At 48.4% G+C, this 19,946-nt stretch overlaps 1 protein-coding gene across 20 annotated transcripts in view; it reads left to right on the top strand.

Moving 5' to 3' along the window:
- Positions 1-19,946, top strand: part of MACF1 (microtubule actin crosslinking factor 1) — a 1,825,008-nt gene that overhangs the window by 1,643,824 nt on the left and 161,238 nt on the right. For all 20 annotated transcript variants that reach the window (XM_069622429.1, XM_069622430.1, XM_069622431.1 and 17 more), the window contains one exon: positions 13,895-14,083. In XM_069622429.1, the coding sequence (XP_069478530.1) occupies positions 13,895-14,083 (189 nt within the window). The remainder of the gene's footprint in view (positions 1-13,894; positions 14,084-19,946) is intronic.

Below are 19,946 nucleotides of genomic sequence, written 5' to 3'. Positions count from 1 at the left end.
GGACCAAGTGGATCACCTGTTCCGCAGATGGGGCAATCCCCAGATCGATCTGTTTGCGATGGCGACAAACACCAAGTGCTGGAGGTTCGCCAGCAGGGGAGCATGGGAGATGCATTCTCCATCCCCTGGGACGGCCTGTTTCTGTATGCGTTCCATCTGTTGCCGTTGCTGCTTCGATTAGTCAATCAACTCAGATGGCCCTGGTGCAGGATGATCCTCGTCACACCGGCGTGGCCAAGGCAGATATGGTACCCGGACCTTCTGGACATGTCAGACTCCCCTCCAGTCAAGCTTCCGGCGGTCGCAGATCTTCTCGCCAGGGAAGGAGGCGCGATTCTGCACCACGACCCAGGATTGCTGAACCTGAAGGCCTGGCTCCTGCAGCACTAGAGTTTGGGGGCTACAATCTCCCAGCGGATTGTAAGGAAGTGCTCGCCAAGGCCAGAGCTGCTTCTCTCAATTGCTACAGGCACAAATGTAAGAGGTTTGCTGTTTGGTGCCGTACACAGAAGATCGACCCTCTACGAGTCACTGCTCCGCAGATGCTTCTGTATTTGTTGTTGTTGGCCAAGGCAGGACTGCCCATGCTTCCAACAGTGTTCATCTGTCGGCTATCTCCTGCACCACTAGATCTTCTGGACGATCATCCTTATGGTTGCATCGATTGGTCAAGAAGTTTGTGAAAGGACTATTTTGCTTCTTCCTGCTGATGAAGGCTTCAGCCCCGTCATGGGAGCTCAATCTGGAGCTTACTAGGCTCATAGGACCTCTCAAGTTTTGTCATGGAAAACAGCTTTTCTCGTGGCCATCACATCTGCACGAGTGGGGGGAGATCCAGGCCCTCTCCTGTAAACCACCTTAGTTGACTTTTCATGAGACGAGGGTGGTGCTGCGGACGCACCCCTCATTAATGCCCAAGGTGCCGTCGGACTTACATCTAAACAAGCACTTGGTGGTACCTTTGTTTTTTCCGACGCCTTCGTCGCCGGCTGAAAGGACTTTGCACTCACTGGGTGTGGCTAGAGTGCTGAAGTTTTATGTGGCCCGCACAAGGAGTTTCCGGAAAACCTCTCAGCTCTTTGGGAACTTTGGTCCTGTGAACCATGGGAAGGCCCTGTACAAGGCTGCCATTTCAAGGTGTCTCTCCGGCTGCATCACTCACTGTCACCAGTTGGCAAACTGACCGCTGCCTGGCCGTCCGAGAGCCCATTCTACCAGAGCAATCGCTGCTACAATTGCGTTCCTGTTTGGTGTGTCCCTGCTGGACATCTGCAGGGCTGCGACGTGGAGATCGACACACACCTTCACGAGATTCTACTGCGTCGACCGGGTTTCCAGGGAGGAGTCCAGAGTCGGCCAAGCAGTGCTGCACAACCTGTTTGCTTGAAGGTGAGCCTGGTGAGGAGGTAAGAGATGCTTAGGTTGAGCCTTGCTACCTCCTGTGGTTGTGCATGTGTGTACTGCTATTTATTCTTTATTCATGAGCATGTGAATCCATGCCAGACCCCATGATGGAGAAGGAACAAGTTACTTACATGTAACTGTTGTTCTCCAGCATGGGTCTGGCATGGTTGTAGGTCATCTGGTCGAAAACAAAAGGATCGAATGCCTTTTGATCGACAGTCAAATGGTCGAAAAAAAGGGTCTTTTTTTATGGGGGGGTTCCCCCCAAACCCCTGTTTTCTTCATTAAAAACATTTTTTTAACAACCCAAACAAAAAAAATATATAAATATATAAATAAATAAAAAATTCGACCTTTTTTTTTTCCGACCATTTGACTGTCGATCAAATGGTCATTCGATCAAATGTTTTCGACCATTTGACTGGACAGCGTCTGGCATGGATTCACATGCGAACCCTCCCGCCTACCCCTCTGCGGCTCTTCTCTTGGTCCTACTTCCACTTTACGTGCTACCAAATCTGAAGATGGCTACCAAGGGAGGGGCTTAGGTAGAGGGCAGTCATTGGCTGGGGACAGTATGACCCAGAGCTCAGTGATTGGTTGTTAGGAGAAAGACAGTTTAGAAATGAAACAGATTTTTTCTTTACCGAGGATTCCCAGCCTGACTGGGAATATTCATGAGCATGTGAATCCATGCCAGACCCATGCTGGAGACCAACAGTTACAGGAAAGTAACGTGTTCCTTCACTGGCTCCCCGTGGCTGCAAGGATTAAGTTCAAGACCTTTGCATTGTCCACAAGGCTTTCTGGGGCCTGGGCCCACTCTATCTGCAACGCTCTCTTCCTAAATACTCTCCTTCCAAAGCCCTCCGCTCATCCTCCAACTCTCTGCGGGTGAGCCGCTTCTCGAATCAGAGACTTTAGGAGGAGCGGGGTCGATTGTTGACCACTGCAGGTGCCTCCCTCTGGAACAGCCTCCCTGCCTCTCTCTGTCTTGAGCCGGATCGCCTTAAATTCCGGAAACTCCTCAAGACTTTCCTCTTAACCTCCTCTTTCGCTCTCCCTCTCCCCTGCTAACCACCTCCTTCTGCTCTCTTGCTCTCTCTCCTCTATTTCTGCTCAGTCTCGCTGACTGGCTGCCTTGGGTACCTTCAGAGCCTCACAGGCCCAAGCCTTCCTCGCCAGTCTCATGCACTTGCCCCCGGGCCTTGCACTTGCCGCAGCACTACTGCACTTGGTCACGACCCATGAGAGTGGTATCTCTCTGCACTTAACCTATGTTCTGATGGGACTGGGCGCACTTGTTCCCTTTTGCGCCCCCCTTGCACTTCCTGCTCTGTTCACCCGCATGATCTGAATGTACCATGCCTAGTAAGATCGTATGTCTTGTCTTTCCTATGTCTTCCCCTCCCATGCATGGTTGCACTTGCATGGGAGGGGAAACACTTGTGAAACACTTGTGTAGAAGCGCATAATAAATAATCAATCAATATTAGACCAGAAGGTTTTACTCACCTAGTATATCTGTGTGTTATCCTGAATCATAATTCTAGCTTTCTACTGTTCCTTGAATTGAGTGTTCCATGCTCCAGAAAAGTATATTTACAAGTTGGTTTATTATATGACTCCTTAGCTGGGTGTCACTTCATAACTGACAGGGCCTACTACCCTTGTATTACTGAATGTAATCAGAAAGTAACATATGGTTGTACGCCCCATCAATAGGTGTGCCCTATACTAAATGTGTTTGATAAGGTCTGACTTCCCTAGAATTACTGTTAAGTATTCTGAAGAAAGTTTATGCTTTTGTCTGTGTACCTTCAAGCATTGTTTTGCTTTTTGATAATGTGTTTATGACTCTGTGACCAGTACGTGTCCCAAGACTTAACTTGGCCTACTTGTATTTATTATAAAGCTTTCATTTTCATAATACTTCTGGTTGTAAGTGTTTCTATTGAATCCTTGATATACTACAGGTTCTTTGTACCTTCCTACAGCCCTCTCTTACTCCTGAGATAAGCCTGGCTGCTCGATCTAGGCTACCATGATCTCATGTGGTGTAGAGCCTTATTCTAAGAGTTGAGTCTTGTACTGTCTCAGTTGACTGGTTTTACTAAGCCCTTAGTTGGACTTCAGAAAAAATGTCCTAACAGCTGGTCAGTCGGTTCAGGGACACTTCCAAAGGCTCAGCAGGCACGGATCATCGAATAGGGGTTGAGACAGGTTGTTCACACCTGCCCTGGGTCCAAAGCGCTGGTGAGGGCTGGGCAGCTGCAATGGCCATTCTTTCAATTTGTGAGGTAAGTAACTACGTTTTTGGCTTCTTTGGGGGAGTTTTAAACGTTAATCACATTTTTCCAATAGGAAGGAATGGGCTCAATGCGATACGCAGTGCTTTAATCACTGACATTTTCCATAGAATAACAAAGGGAAGTTTCCTGTGTAGGGAGGGGATCATGACCAACCCTGAATGTGTCGGAGTGCCCGGACAGGATTCCTCTAACCAGCTTGCACCAGCAACGGCAAGGATTACTGCAGGGCACTGCAGATGGGGCCATCTTTCAGACATCACCCAATACAGCCATCCAAGCATAGAAACACACAACAGAGACCTTCATTTCCCCAACGCCCAGGGGTGCGCATTCTGTCAACCCTGGTGTTTAAGGTGAAATGAAGAGTGTCTCAAATCCCTCCTATCTTTTCCATACATCAGTCCTGTTCTAACATAAATCCTACAATTTAATTTCTATCAATAAAATACATTACCCTCACTTGTTGGGTACACATGCTTCCTGAAATGCAATATTATTTCCTCTTCCAATGACCTCTTAATATGCTGACCAGCATGAAACCTGTTATTCTCATTTTAATAAAGACAGGACATGTTTTGCAACTAAGAGGCTGGATGGAAGTGGTTTTGAGATGAAGTGGGCTGTAGCCAGCCTGCCAAGGACATAAAGCTTGCTGTCTCATTCTCATTGCTCGTCTGTCTACCTTACCTAGTTCTCACTTACTGACAATTTCATTATCTCTGTGACTTCAGCAATTCTAACTTCCCTGAGGCTTAAGGCCTGTATTCATTTGTAATGCATGCTGTGGCATACATTTTAAATGAGATGAATACCTTTTGCTGTTGCATTTCTATGTTAATGAAATATATCCATGTTATTCATGTTGTGCACACGTGTGTGCATTTCTTTATAAATGTGTTTCCTACATGAATGGGTGCAGTGTCATATTCTTCAAGTCTAAATGCATTCTTTTAACTTATTGTTCATGTAGCCTCATGATGAATGTAATTTGCTTCATGTCTATTGGACGTGTACGTGTAAATGTACCCCCTATCACTTATTCTTGCCACTTTCAATTTGCATTGTATCCATTCCCTAATGCACCTTCCTGGTATAAGAGCGGTATGGCTGCCTAAATGAATAATGCTTCTCACTTTTACAGGAGGGCGGGGCACGGGCCCTGAGTGACATGTTCGCCTCCCCATCACCAGAGGGGCGTGGGGTAGTCGCTTTTGGTCTACTCGTCTCCAGTACGGATTTATACCCAACTTCACAATGGAGACCAGGGTCCCTTCAAAAAACATATGCAAACGAGTCCCTCGTACCTCGATCAGAATGAATGACAAACACAGGTAAATCCAGACCTTTTGGGAACAACGGCTCTCACTGTAGGTTGTGACATTGGAGGTCTAGCGGCCACAGATACTGAGTGTTCTTGTTTGAAAGCTGGAGGTTTCAATTTCGGTCAGTGACCTCGCGGTATCAAGTGCCGCTAGACTGGACGAAGAAGATGGAGAATTTTCGCTTCTGATTCCACAACATTGGATGACCCACATGACGTCTCAGAAAAGAGGAGCAGTTGAAATGACCCCACAAAGGGATTTCAGGCACCAAGACACAGGACGAGTGACCACAAGGAGAGAGCATTGCAATTTCACATTGCTGTGCTGCTCAAGATCCAAGCACCAGGAAATGCCATCTTTAGGTGATAAAGGCCCGCTAATGGCTCAGAAGTCTTCAGATCTCCAGGAGGATGACCTTGGTGATTTCAGGACTTTGAACTGGTTAGGCCCACCAGTTCAAGGGAGGGGAGGCCCCATGGACAAAGCTCTCCTGTTAATAAAATAGCAGCGCTTCACCTTGCGATGGATGGCTTTGGTAATGGTTGTCCCGGCAGCAGTCTCCCAGCCTCCTTCTGCAGCCTCTCTTGACTCCATATCCTCTCCCGATATACACAGTCCTGTGCTGGGAGACCCAAGTCACCTACGATGGAATCTTCAGCCTTCAAACTCTGGCAGCTGTCCAATCATGGGCAGTCTGCTCTGGTACAGTCATGAGTATCACAAGGTTTGGGATGTGCATTTGGGCCATTTGCAGCACCTTACCAAACTCAAGCCATTTCAATGCTCACAAATGGCTACTCCAGGGCTCTGGCCAGAATCCTCAAAGAGGGGAAGCACATATATGGCTGTTTTCTACCCCTGTCCAGGAGAAAGACAGTCAAAGGGACAGTAAAGCATAAAGGCTGGGCTTAAGTAACATGGTCAGCCATTTTGAGCACATCAGTGCACAAAATGTTACTGCACAGTAACAATAAACGGTGCAAAGTAGTGCACACAAAAAGTGTAAAATTAAGGTACCACTGCCACCAACATGTCTCGGTTTACCGATGCAGTCACAAAAGGGGTTGGGGAGGTTGGCTCCCTTGCAGTATTCTCCTTAAGGTCTGGGACAGGGTCATTCCACACTTAAGGACTAACATGTACCCCCAAAACTAAATGAATTAAGCAGTGGTGTGAGGTTAAAATAAATTAGGTCAAGCTCTCAAAACATCAGCAGGTATGCTGTGAGTCTGTTTTCTTTGCAGATTTCCCATCTACAGTAATCAATCTTTCCAAGCACTTGCTAGCAGTGTCTATTATCCATTGCCCTGTGGTTTTTAGCTAACGTTGTCTCTGCCTGCCTGCTGTTTGACTAGCTTCCTAAGCCCTCTACTGATGGTGTGTTTATTGTGGTCACTCCTGTCGAGATGGGATCAGTACCCTCTCTGGGCCTCTGGCGCTTCTGGATCAGGACTGGAAGACTGGGGACCAAACAGGAAAGCAGGCAGAGACTCAGGCTGGATTTCAAAAGACATATTCTATTCTTCAAAGCAAGCAGACAACATACAGCAGGAAGTCCAACAGTTATCTAACAAGCTCTGTATTTAGCCCCCTTATATACTGTATCAAGGCTGGTTTAATTTAATAAATAATACACAAACCATTGTTCTTGGTTTTAAAATTAAAGACGAACCCTCTCCCCTCTCAGGGTTGGTTGGCTGGACTGCCGCTCACCAGGTACCCATGTCATACCTGTGCATGCAACTAATTAAATTTGTGTGAGACACACTTGACCTTTAAAATGAATCCTTTGATGTGTCAAGAAAGAACATTTCTAATGGATTGTGTACTCTCACGTAATCCTCCTCTTAGATAGTCGTATCTGCAGCTTTGCTGCTTTGGGAAAAGAAATTCCACCTTGGGGCGCTGTGCTCGAGGTCGCAGTGTCGATGTCCCTCAAGGGCTGCCGTTGAGCATCAACGTCATCCGCAGTATAAAGGCCTCGAGCCGCGCCCATTGGCTCAAGTTCCGTTTTTCCAACAAAGCTTTCGCTTCGTGTGTACGAAAACGGCGCTTCAGTTTCGACAATGTCTTCCTCATGAAATCCTTCTACCCCCAAAACTGGTTTTAAAAAGTGCCAGAAATGTGGGAAGAAAATGTCTATTGCTGACCCACATCGAGTTTGCTTCTGGTGCTTGGGTCCGGACCATTGAGTTGACAAATGCGGTTCCTGTCAGGCCATGACCAACAAAGCTCTCAAGGAACGAAGAGGTAAATTGGCAGTGGGGGACGAATCCTCGAAGTGTTCTTTGAGAAAAAAGAAAGACTCAGTTGAGTCTAGTGGTAAACAAGGTATATCGAAGAAATCTAGGTCGAGAAGTCGGTCTCATAAATCTTTGTCTTCTTTCGAAGAAGGCGATGAAAAGGCGTCACTGATCTCCTTCTTCGTCGTCCGATACAGGGGTTATCGAATGTCCATCAAAGCACGATTCCCCTAGGAAATGGGAGACCTTCAGGGCGTCGATGATGCACATTTTTTGAGAACACGGCCCAGACCCCCGCGAAGAAATTGCGTGAAGGTCATGCCCTGGCTTACTCGAAAAGTGACAGAGGGAGGTCTGAGACTAGACGCTCTAAATCCAGTGAAAAATCGAGGGTGTCATTGAGAGAAACCTCTCCGACACCTCATAAAAAGAGCAAAGCACTGGTGCATAAATCGGGCGCAACACCAGGCAAAATGGCTTTGGGTACCAAACCGCCATCAAAGTTTGTGTCGAAGGTCTCCTAGAGGCATCTGTTTAAGACCTACTTGAGACCCGCGTCGAGGACAGTGTCGACCGCTTCCTCAACGGCACTTACATCCAAAGCTCCTTTGACCATGTCGAAGCCTGTGTCAACGACTTTGACGCCTTCAAAGCCTTTGTCGAGGTCAACGCTGATTCCGGTGCCAGTATTTTACGCCTTTGTCAAAACCAACGTTATATGCCTCCACAGGCCATGGATAAAAATGTTCACCCTGTGCCTAGACAAGACTTTTTCAAGTCTATGGCTTCTATTTACATAGAACAATCTTCTGAAGAGGATATTTCCCCTGCTGTGGTAAAATGTAGTACAAGGGATGTTCCTGAGGAACTAATTGATCTTCAGTCCAAAATGTCTGACCTCTTTGAATGTCTGAAAATAGTTAGTGGTCTATACACGTCTCCTGAATTGGAATTTGATAAACCCGACCCTGCTGACCATGAAGACTTGGGGATATAGAAACCTTATGAATAGGGTGGTAGAATTCATGGGGTGGCATAGAAATTACCCCGTTTATGCGCAAGACGACATGACAGACATTCTTACTGGAGCTCCTCAAAAGGATCCTGTCCTTCCCTTTCACACTGCCCTTCAGAAAAAGGTTATGGCTGCATGGGAAACCCCAAATTCTGGACCAGCGGTAAATAAATAATTTGCAGGAAAATACAGACCCTCTTCTTCTGACCCTGAATACTTAACTAAACATCCTAAACCTGAGAGTTTAGTAGTCCAGGCAGCCACATCCACTAGACAAATCGGCATGCCCTTCGATTCCCCCAGGTGGGGATGATAAATGAATTGATGCCTGGTCTCACAAGATTTTCTCTTCGGGCAGCATGGCCTTAAAGTCAACAAATGTGACTTGCACCCTTGCATGAATCACATGCACCCTCTGGGATTGTATTACTGCAGTGCCTGAACATATTCCTGAGGGCGAGGAGCGAGACGGCTTCCTTGCGATTGTGAAAGATGGAAAGGTGGCTATGGGGGAATGCCTTCGATCAGGACTGGACACTGCTGACAGCATCAGCAGGTCCATGGCGTCTAGCACAGTGCTACGCAGATTTGCGTGGCTGAGAAAGTCTATTTTCACACCGGATGTGCAGGCCAGACTTCTCAATATTCCATTTGATGGCTTGAGGTTGTTCGGCAGCAAGGCAGATGAAAGTTTGGAGAAGCTGCAGACCTGTAAGGCGGCCGCTAAGTCACTTCGCTAGCGCCTCCATACGACAATCTCAGCAACACCCTCACTCAGGCATATCTTCCTGGAGGGGGTCGTCCTTTTTGTTTTTATTCCTCATTTGGAAGAGGAAAAGGACAGGCCAGTCAAAGAGGACAGCAAAGAAAATGTTCTCATGGTGGACGAGGAAAGGTTGCTAGATCAGCCCCAGCAGCAGCATCTGTCCCCTCAACCACTGCTACAGCTGCCGCAAAGCCACTCTGAGGCCTTGACCCACAAGACCCATGGTGGGAGGCAGGATCTCTCAGCATCTGAACGAATGGCGGGTCACTACTTCAGATGCTTGGGCACTGGAAACAGTAGCCCAGGGTTACTGCCTTCCCTATCAAAAAAGGCCTCCGGATCATCCACCGGGAAACAACTCTGCCAAAATTCCAGATCCGCTCCTGTTGCAGGACATTTTAACCCTGCTAGAGAAAGGTGCAATAGAACTTGTACCTTTAGCGGAGAGGAACAAGGGTTGGTATTCTCCATGCTTTCTCATCCCAAAAAAGGACGGAGGATTGAGACCCATCTTGGACTTAAGAAACTTGAACAAGTTCCTCAGGAAGGACAAGTTCAAGATGGTAACACTTTCTCAGATCCTTCAGGCTCTCCAGCTCCAGGACTGGTTGGTATCTTTGGACCTTCAGGATGCTTACTTTCATGTGGTGATCCATCTCAGGCACAGGAAGTACCTGAGGTTCGTTATTGGCAGTTTTCACTAACAGTTTCGAGTTCTGCCATTCGGGTTGACCTCTGCCCGAGCGTTTTCACCAAGCTGATGGCGGTAGTGGCAGCGAGTCGCAGGACAGGTGGGATTCATGTCTACCCTTACCTGGACGATTGGTTAATCGGGGCACATTCACCTGAACAAGCCCAGGAGCATCTGAACATGACCTGCCTCTTCTTACACAGACTAGACTTCTCCCTCAATTACAAGAAGTCAAATATGATACCATTCCAAAAAATCCAATTCATCGGAGCAGTCCTGGATACTTCCTCAGGCAAAGCCTCCCCGCCCGAGGTGAGAGCTCATCACATTCTGCAGATGGTAACAAAGTTCCAGAATGCCCAGCAACTGCCGGCCTTCAATTTTCTGAGGTTGCTCGGCCTCATGGCATCCTGAATTTTCTGGTGCCAGAGGACAGATTGAGAATGAAATCCCTTCAATGGGCCCTCAGGACAAAATGGTTCAGAATTTGCAGGCGATATGTCAGATCTTTTGCAAGTTCCAGCCAGAGTGGCTCAAGATCTTCTATGGCGGGCTTGCAAGCACAATCTCCTCAAGGGAGAATCTTTTTGCAACCATGGGCGGAGATAACAGTAGTGACAGAAGCCTCACTCACGGGGTGGGGAGCCCACACCAACGATCTGACAATCATCGGAGTCCAAACTGCACATCAACCTTTTGGAGCTGAGGGCAATCAGACTAGCGCTGAAGGCCTTTCTGCCCTTTGTACAAGGAAAGAATGTCCTGATAATGACGGACAACACAGTGGCCATGTACTACCTCAACCAGAGTGGAGGTGTAGGATCACTACCACTGTGCAGAGAGGCAATTCAGCTTTGGTTCTGGGCAATACAAGAAGGAATCTCTGTCTGCAGTTAACCTAGCCGGAGAGCAGAACATGGCGGCGGATGCTCTGAGCAGGCAGAGCACAGTGTTCAACGAGTGGGAACTATCTCAGGAAGTCCTTCAAGAGATCTTCACCCTTTGGGGAACCCCTCGGGCGGATCTGTTCACGACCAGTGTCAACTGGAAGTGCGAACTGTACTGCTCAAGGGAATTTCCTCCAAGAGGAGCTCTAGAGGATGTGTTCATGTGGACTTTGAATTTCCACTCTTATACGCGTTCCCTCCAGTCCCTGTGATTCCTCATGTAATCAGGAGGTTGAGAAAGTTCAGGAAAACTGCCAGGACGACGTGGTACCCGGACCTTCTGGACATGTCCATCTGCCCTCCGATATATCTTCCACAAAGCAAGGATCTTCTCTCACAAGAGGAAGGTCGGTTTCTTCATCCAGAGGTCAAGACACTCAGCCTTCATGCATGGTTCCTGAGAGGCTAAGATATAAGTATTGGGACCTCCTGGATGACGTAATGCAGATTTTGCTCTCGGCCAGAAGGCCAGCAACATAATCCTTGTACCGGTGTCATTGGAACAAGTTCAGTAACTGGCGCAAAGATAAGAATGTGGCCCCATTCCTATTTAATACACCTTTGGTACTTTCCTTCCTTTTACACTTGGTCAATCTGGGGCTTCAGGTTGGCACAATAAAAGGATACCTGGCAGCGCTGTTTTATTTTTAAGCACTCCTCAGAAGAAGTGACTTACTTCAAGATGCCTTTGTCCAGTTCCTGAAAGGTCTCACTAATGTGTACCCTCCAGTCCCTTTTCAGGTACCCGAGTGGGTTTTAAATTTAGTTTTAAAAATCCTTACATGTATTCCTTTTGAGCCCTTGCACTCTTGTCCACTAAGGCTCCTTACTTTAAAGACAATCCTTCTAGTGGCAATTACATCAGCCCACAAGATGAGTGAGTTGCAGGCTCTCTCTTGTAAGCCTCCTCACACCATCTTTCATAAGGATAAAGTTATTCTTAGTCAAACCCTTGTTTTTGCCTAAACTAGTCTCTTGATTTCATCTGTCGCAAAAAATCACTCTGCCTTCTTTTTATCCACCTCCTCATGCAAGAGGAAGAAAGCCTACACAGACTGGTCCCCAAAAGGGCTCTCAGTTTTTATATCGCTAGATTGGCAAAATTTCAGCAAGGTGATCAACTTTTTGTTGGATATACTGGACATAAATTGGGCCTAGCAGTAACTAAACAGATATTATCCAGATGGAAAATGTTGGCAATTACCGAATGCTACAGATTGGCTGGAAAAGAGCCTCCACATGGGCTAAGAGCTCACTCAACTAGCGACATGGCAACTTTCATGGCTCTCCAGAGGGGTGTTCCGTTGCAAGATATTTGTGCAGCGGCCACCTGGTCGTCTGTGCACACTTTTGTGAAATGCTATTCTCTAGATTCCACCTCATCACACGGAGGTCTGTTTGCTAAGGCCCTTCTTCATACGGTCCATGATTAGTATCACCTAGTACTCCTTCCTCCAAATTAATACTGCTTTGGGAGTCTATCTAAGATAAGGAATAAGTGGGAGGACACAATCCATTTGAAGAACAAGTTACCAACTGTAACGTTCTTTCGATTGGATGTTCCTCCCAGCCTACCCTGCCATACAGTTTACGTCAATTGCACTCTGAATTCCTTGAGACCGTGTGGTCTAAAGAAAGCCTGGTAGACTACTCAGCTGGGTATAGCGAAAAAACAGAACTGAAGCCAACGGGCGCGGCTCGAGCCCTTCATACTGCGGATGACGTCAACCCTCAACTTCAGCCCTCGAGGGACATCGACACCGCGACCTCAAGCACAGCGTCCACTGGTTGGAATTATTTTCTCCGAAGCAGCAAAGCTGCAGATACGAATATCTAAGATGAGGAATACGTGGGAGGAACATCCAATCGAAAGAACGTTACAGTTGGTAAGTAACTTGTTCTTCTGACATCATCCTTGAGATAATTTTGGCAGACAGCACCATGTCCCCCTGTCACAGGAGTCCAAGTATGGGCATCACCTGTATGCACTGCCTGTGAACCCAACAACTGTTGCTAGCTGACCAGCTATCTGTACTAATTGCTACCTTGCCTTGAATCACTACATGGCTGCCCCCGTCTTGTCAAAATTACTGCCAAGAAGTCCAGACAGTATGTCCTTGTCTACTGAACTTTCAATGAATTATTTATAAAAAAATATTCAATTACATCATCATGACTTTGTGAAATTTGACCATTTTGTATTTCTAGAAACCATTTTAGGATCCGCCTGACTATGGCCCTCATTCCAAGCTATTAGCACCATGACTACCACCAATAACGGGACCGTTCAATGGGGACTTACCGGTCCAGTCCGACCTTGGCGGGACCGGTAAGTCCCCATTGAAAAAGCCATTCCCCATTCCCATTTGAGCCCCCATAGGGCTCAATGGGAAGGCGCTAATAACGGTACCGCAAATTGCGGTACCGTTATTAGCTCTGAAGTCCCTTAACGGGCCCCGTCCATAACGCCTGGTAAAACCAGCATTTAATTCAGTGTTCTAAGGCATTAAGGACGGGCCCGCTAAGGGACCTCGGAATAGGGCTCAAAGGGACCACCGGCACCACTGTCCTTACCAGTGCCCGTAATCCCTTTGCGCCACCCTCGGAATGAGGACCTATGTCTTTTTCTGAATGCCTGGTTATGATATGCTATGATGGGTTATTCATAACACACTTAATACCCAGAGTTTTCTAAGCGCAGACCCGGGGATTGAACCCATGTTGCTCTGTGTCATCTTGCTTCCAAGGTGAGCACATTGCCGCTGAGCTATCCTCCCGAGACACAAGCTTATTACAAAATGGTTGCCCGATCTATTTTTGATCAGAACTCCACTCCTGTTCAGTTTCGAGCCTAGAATGTTGGTATATTTAATACATGTATGCTATCTAACATGCCCTCTATTGCTCAAGGCATTCTGACCCCAAAAATATATACTGCCCTATAATGTGCTCGTTTTGGCCTTCCAGGCCCTACAATTCTGATTTTCGCAGTACTAGTCATTGATCAACCTGACAAGTTATCTGCACTCAGTTTGAGAGGGGTGGGGTCTACCTCCTGTACATTCTGTTGGGGGGTGGAGTCTACCTCCTGTATAATCCCACTGGCAACCTCTCTGACCTTGTACACCTTGGAATATGTTGTTGGCACTGCGTCTGTCTACTTGTTGACCGCTGCTCTGTTTCCCCTCATCTAGGTTCTAACATGGGCAAAGCAACACCAACAGCGATTGGAAACGGCGCATGCAGAGTTGATGGCAAATGCAGACCTGTTGGAAGAACTATTATCCTGGATACAATGGGCAGAAACTACCCTGATCCAGCGAGACCAAGATCCTGTCCCTCAGAACATCGATCAAGTGAAAGCACTCATTGCAGAACACCAGGTAAGGGCTGTTGACATTGGGACATGCTGAAACCTGCACCACAGTGGGCCAAACTGGTGACACAAGTTCTCAATGGGCTGCTATCTTGCCAGCCGTGAGGAGTCTGTTGACACAGGGTTGTGTAGCTTAGTGTGTTGGATTGAACGTGTTCAGTCTGTGCTCAGAATTGCCAATCCCTCAATCCTGGGGCTACATTCTGTATGTCTGCTCAAAAATGACCAATCCCTGTATCTCTGTTTTGCCTCAGGCCCATAACTCAGTTTGGGCCTTTAACACCTATGACAGCCCTCCTCCCCTCAACTTCATTATAATACTGGAATGTTGTTGGGCCATTTTGAACAATGGGTTTGCAAAGGGCCCTACTCACTGCTACAAAGTTTGAAGTTTCTCTCCTATCGGTCCGCTCCATTGCTCAGTGTCTTCCTTAGACAACATTCCACTGGGACAAAGTCCGCAGCAAAGTTCTGAGCACCTACTCCAACAGTTTTATGTGGTTTTATTCTGTTTATGTGACAAAGCGAGGCACAGCTTTTGTGTGGGCCAATAACATCTGTTGCACCTCTCTCTCCTGTGCTGGAATGCCATCATAATATGGTCAAATCACTAAAACCAAAATGAAAAAGCTGGATAAAGAGCTCAGGGCCTTAGTCGGAGCCTTATCCAGGTGGAATGCTGACCCACCACCATACCTGTTTTCTAATTGGTAGTAAAACACGACTTTATAATAAATAATACATTGAGTACATATCAAACATGTTTACTGTGGCTTTAAGAACATCTTTCTCTTTCTGAGAAGTTGCATTAACTAATCGGCCGTCCTATCGTTGTGAGAGTGTGAACCGAGCAGGACTAAGATACAAAGGCCCTAGAAATATGGCCTCGGGAAAATCTCCTTAACACTTCAGCTCATTCACAGCCTTATTTACCCCTCTCTCATTCCTTAACCAACTGTCTAGTACGACCCATCACCGGTCCAGATCATAGAACGACATAGGCATAGTGAAGTGCCTGATTCCCAGGCATTCATCTAGGCAGAAGTTGGAAAAACTAAACGTTTGTGTGTTGTCAGTCTGTAAAAGCATAACTCTGAAGACAGCCTTCTTAATTCCTTGCCATTGGCCTGAACAGACAGGGGCATTGAAAATCAAGCTGTCATTGGCCATTTTTCTCATGCTAGCACTGCTATGTTAGTGGATGTCAGTGAGAAACACAATGTGGGTAGGGTCACGAGATGGCCATGGGATGAAGATGGGATCGGACACCATACTGTCTTAACAGACTTTAATTTATTTGAACTATTTTTGGCCTGTTGGTATCCCACCCTTCTTCCCCACCCCTCGGTTCTAGGAAGTTCAGAATGGTAAGTTCTGTTTAGTAATCATAAAGATGAGCAACGCGTTTTTCAGTTCCTTTCCCATCCAGGTATTACTTCTTTCCAATAGCAAGTACTCCTGGTCCTTGCTGTCATAAAACAAATGCATGTCTGGGAAAAGCAAATGGAAAGTGTGCAACACAGTGTCTTTCAGATCTCCCCATCACTTAGTCTTTGGGTGCGATTAGGCTTCCTGCGATCTTCTGTCGTTATTATAGACTTCTTTGGCAGGCTTACATATGGTGTGGCAGTCTCATCCCGTAGTGTGTGGTCTACCTAAGTAGAACCCAGTGGGACGTAGCAAAGTGCTGTTGCTAGGGATGCCCGCCTCTTGCCAGTAAGCTTCACAGCTTCCAGGTTGAATAGTGGTTCTCCCTCACTAGGCCATTTGCCACCTCCCTATCGCAGGGTCCTGGCTCTATTACACATAAGCTCTCTCTTTCTATCCCCCCCTCCTCTTCCTGGCCTCTCTTTCCTGCTTCCTCTCTCTCACCCCCTCCTTACCTGCTTCTCTTTCCCTGTCTCTCACTCTCTGCCTCTCTCTGTCTTTGTCTCTCTCATTCTCAATGTCTTGCCGGATCCAGGCAACCTGAGCGGACTTCTAAGTCTTTTGAGGGTGCTCTATCCGTGGGGGCCCAAAACAAGGCCAATCACTGAGAGTCCGCTTCCATCGGGGTCGCCGCTCCTGCAGGTCTCGCGACGGTCAGGGCGTGTTCATCGTTTCCGTCTGCCACGATCTCCAACCACCACTCCAGCTCTTCGTCCAAGAGAAAGTCGGCTAACCCGGGGAAGCTGCGGGAGATGCTGGTGAAGGCCAAGTAGGGCAAGGTGTCCGACCTGCCCGTGACGGAGAAGGCCAAGCAGGACAAGGTGCCCAGCCTGCCCGTGAAGGCTCAGGTGATCCAGGCCAAATCATCGTCCTCGATCGAGTTGGTGGTGGCCTCCCTTTCTAAGGCAAAAGGGGCTGACCCGGTCCTGGATACCCCAGCGGCGGCCAGAGTGGCTCTTCCTCCAAGGAGGGAGGCTTCGGTCAAGCCAGTAGAGAAGACTTCCGAGAAGAGAATGACAGACCTTAGCCCGGACGACTCCTCCGGACCCGAAGAAAGGGAGAGGGCAGAGAAGAACTCCAAGGAACTGACATTTCTTCATCCGACGAGGAGGAGATCCTTTCCGTCCACACCATTCAGGGCGGTGACGACGACAATGGGAACATTGGGACAATGCCCGCGGAGGCAGCGCCGACTACAGTGACGAGGGCATGGGCGCTGAGCACAGCTACCCAGTTCCCCAGGTGCCTCCTAGAGGCCTTTCGCATGATATCCTCTCGACCCTCCACACGCTGGTGTCGGAGATTCAGCGGAGGGTGCCGATGGCACCACCACCGGTGACCCCACTCACACCGGGCAACCACCGGCAAAGAAGCGGAGGCGGCATCCTATGCCACCATTCCGACCGTTGCTGCTCCTCCCCCCTAGAGGGACGGGGATGGACACAGCGACAACGGACACGGACGACGATGGCGTGAAGGGGATCCTTCATCACTGCAACCGAGAGCTTCTCCACCGGACGAAGTGGGATCCTTTCATACCATGATCGTCCGTGCGTCAGAGCTTATCCAGCTCACCCAGGAAGAGAAGAAGATAGGCCTCCTGTACCAGCACTGAGAGGCGGAGAGGAAGACCGTCCGGTCAGTGCCGCTCCTGGACGACATCTGGAATGAGTGGGTTGGCCCTGCTGAGGAAACCCGCAACAGCCCCAGCAAAGAGAGACCGACTTGAAAAGAAGTACAGGGTACCAGAGTCTGCGCCCAAGAGCCTGCAGTCTCAAACGGCGCCGGGCTCTGTGGCCACCAGGAAGAAATCGTTGAGTTCGGCATCTTCTTCATCCGCACCTCCAGACAACGAGAGGAAGAAATTGGATTCCATGGGTAGAAACAGCCACCGCCACTACTCAGCGGTGGCGGTCAACGCGGCCAACACCTTGGCTATCGTGGCCAGATACGACTGGGAGCTTTGGTACAAGATGGCCCCACTCCTGGATTTCCTCCCCGATGACAAACGGGTTGAGGCTTTGGAGATCCACCAGGAAGGCAAAGTGATGTCGGACCACGCCATCACAGTGGCCCTGGACATTGCGGATACGGCTTCCGCCAGATTGGAAACAAGGTTTGCCGTTGTGGCTGGCTCAAGGTCACCAACTATAGACAAGAGGTACAGACGAAGGTCCTGGAAATGTCGTTCGATGGAGACAACCGGTTCGGGAAGGCCGTCGATGAATCCCTCTGGGCCATAAAGACCAACTAGGACATGGCCCATGCCTTGGGCACTCGGCAACAACTCTGGCAGTCCTTTTGTTCCTCAAGAGGAAAGTCTAGCAGGTCTTCAAAGGGTTCTGGCGGGGGCTCATCTTCTTACCTCCAACCCTCCCATTCTTTGACCCAAGAAGCCAACAGGGGTCACTCCAAGGCCTTCGGAGGTGGCCCGCGCCTGAGTCGTCAATGGCCCAAAGGTGGCACGCCGACCTCCAAGCAAGATTGAACTGGCCGGGAAGTTGGACCCTCACCCATGCACCCCATTGGGAGGCTGGCTTGCGAACTTCTTCGGCATGTGAGAGACCATCTCCATCAATAGAAGGGTGCTGGACACTCTCGCCCACGGACACACTTTAAAACTTCAACAGAAGTGGCCGGGAACACCACATCCCTCAGCTGCTGCTGGAAGTTCAGACCATGTTAAAAAAGGGGGCGATAGAGCTGGCTCTGCAGCGACTATGGGGCTCCGGAGTTTACTCAAGATACTTTCTCGTAAGAAAGAAGACCGGGTGCTGGAGGCCCATTCTCGACCTACGACGACTCAACAAGCACATAAAGTCCCAGAAGTTCAGGATGGTCATGCTGCAGCACATGCTCGGCCAGCTGGAGGAGGGAGACTTTGTCATCGTTGGATCTAGAGGATGCATACTTCCACGTCCCCATACACGAAAAGCATCGCAAGTTCCTGCACTTAGTCATTCAGGGGAAGCATTACCAGTTCAAGGCCCTCCCCTTAGGACTGAAGTCGGTGCCCAGAGTCTTCACTCTTAGGGAGAATTCTCAGAAATATGCTAATTCTCTCCACCTTAGAGACCCCCAGCAACTTTACTGGATTTTGAGGACTTGCTTTTTTTAACCTGGAAAGAGTGAAACCCTTTTTCCCACTCTCTTATGTATTTTAATGTGAGTTCTGAGCTTTGTGTTTCTTTTGGTTATGGAGTCTGACAAACTCCATAGGCATCATCTTTCACATTGTGTCACACAGCACCTTCAGTGCAGTGGCACAGGGAAGTCTGCCAGATTTCCCAAAGGTTTAAATACCTTCCCTGGGATAAACTGCTGTTTCCAAGAGCAGTAAAGGGAAATTGACTTTACTTACATTTGTAACTTTCTAGACCCAGCACACACTATCTTACAATAGAGTGCTGGAGGGGTTACTTAGTATCCCCTTTGTCTATCTTCTCATGTAACAATTTTATGTTACCCTTTCCTCACTGAATGGCTGGTGGCAGTGGTTTTGTTTTAACTACTGTGGTGTGCGTTTACCACGGGCGTTTACTGTGGGCTGCGTTCGCAGCTGCAGAAAAGCACCCAAGGATCCTATTCTTAACAAAATTGACCCGGTCTTCTTTTTTTGCCATTTCTTTGTGGAAAGGTCCTTTTTGAGATTTACTCTGCGTGCCAAACCAGGTTTGGTCCCATTGTTCGCTTTGCCTTAGGCGGTATTCACGAGTGAAGCCCGCCTCTGGCTCCAGGGTGTCTGGGGTAGGCAGGAAGTGAGGAGGTGCCCGAAACTCCTGGTGCTTAGTCTCCTAGGAGAGCCAAATGCACTCTGTAGTGATTGGCCGGCTGACTGTCCAGAAAGGACAGCCACCCTGCTGGGTGATTGACAGCTAGGCTGGAATGAATGGTAGAGAACTGAATAAAAGGCGAGTCTCTTGGCTTGGAAGGCAGTGTCGACCACTGGATGAAGAAACCGAAGAAGAACTTGAAGAGGACGCCTTCTGCAACTCCTGGACCCTTGGTTTGCCCGGTGAAGCCCTGCTGCTGTGCTGAAACTCCAAATTTGTATCGACAGATAAGCCCATGCAAGGACGACTACTCTCCTTGAGTTGGTGGGAGCAATCAACTCCAAGGTAAGCCATCTGGACATACTTCTCAGAGCTGGTTGAATTTCCACAGAGTTGCTGCTGGAAACCGTATAGCCAGGGAGAGGAATACCAGATTGGGTGCATTGTTTTAAGCTGGCCTAGAGCTTCAGGAAGATCCATCCGGACTCCCAGGAAGCAGGACTAACCGAGCCTGAGCCCCCTCAAGAGAGTGCGGAACCCCAGAAGCAAAGAAAGTCCATCTTGACATCCAGGAACCGCTGTGTTGATGTTTGCGGTAGATGCGAGGAGCTGAAACACTGAACAGCCACTGATTTGAAGATTGCCGGTTGCGAGTGGTGACTGTTCCAT

This window comes from Ambystoma mexicanum, chromosome 11, assembly GCF_040938575.1.
Source record: "Ambystoma mexicanum isolate Mex_15411 chromosome 11, UKY_AmexF1_1, whole genome shotgun sequence".
Taxonomy (NCBI): domain Eukaryota; kingdom Metazoa; phylum Chordata; class Amphibia; order Caudata; family Ambystomatidae; genus Ambystoma; species Ambystoma mexicanum.
Note: the sequence above shows the minus strand (reverse complement) of the source record. Positions and strands in the feature narration are given on the sequence as shown.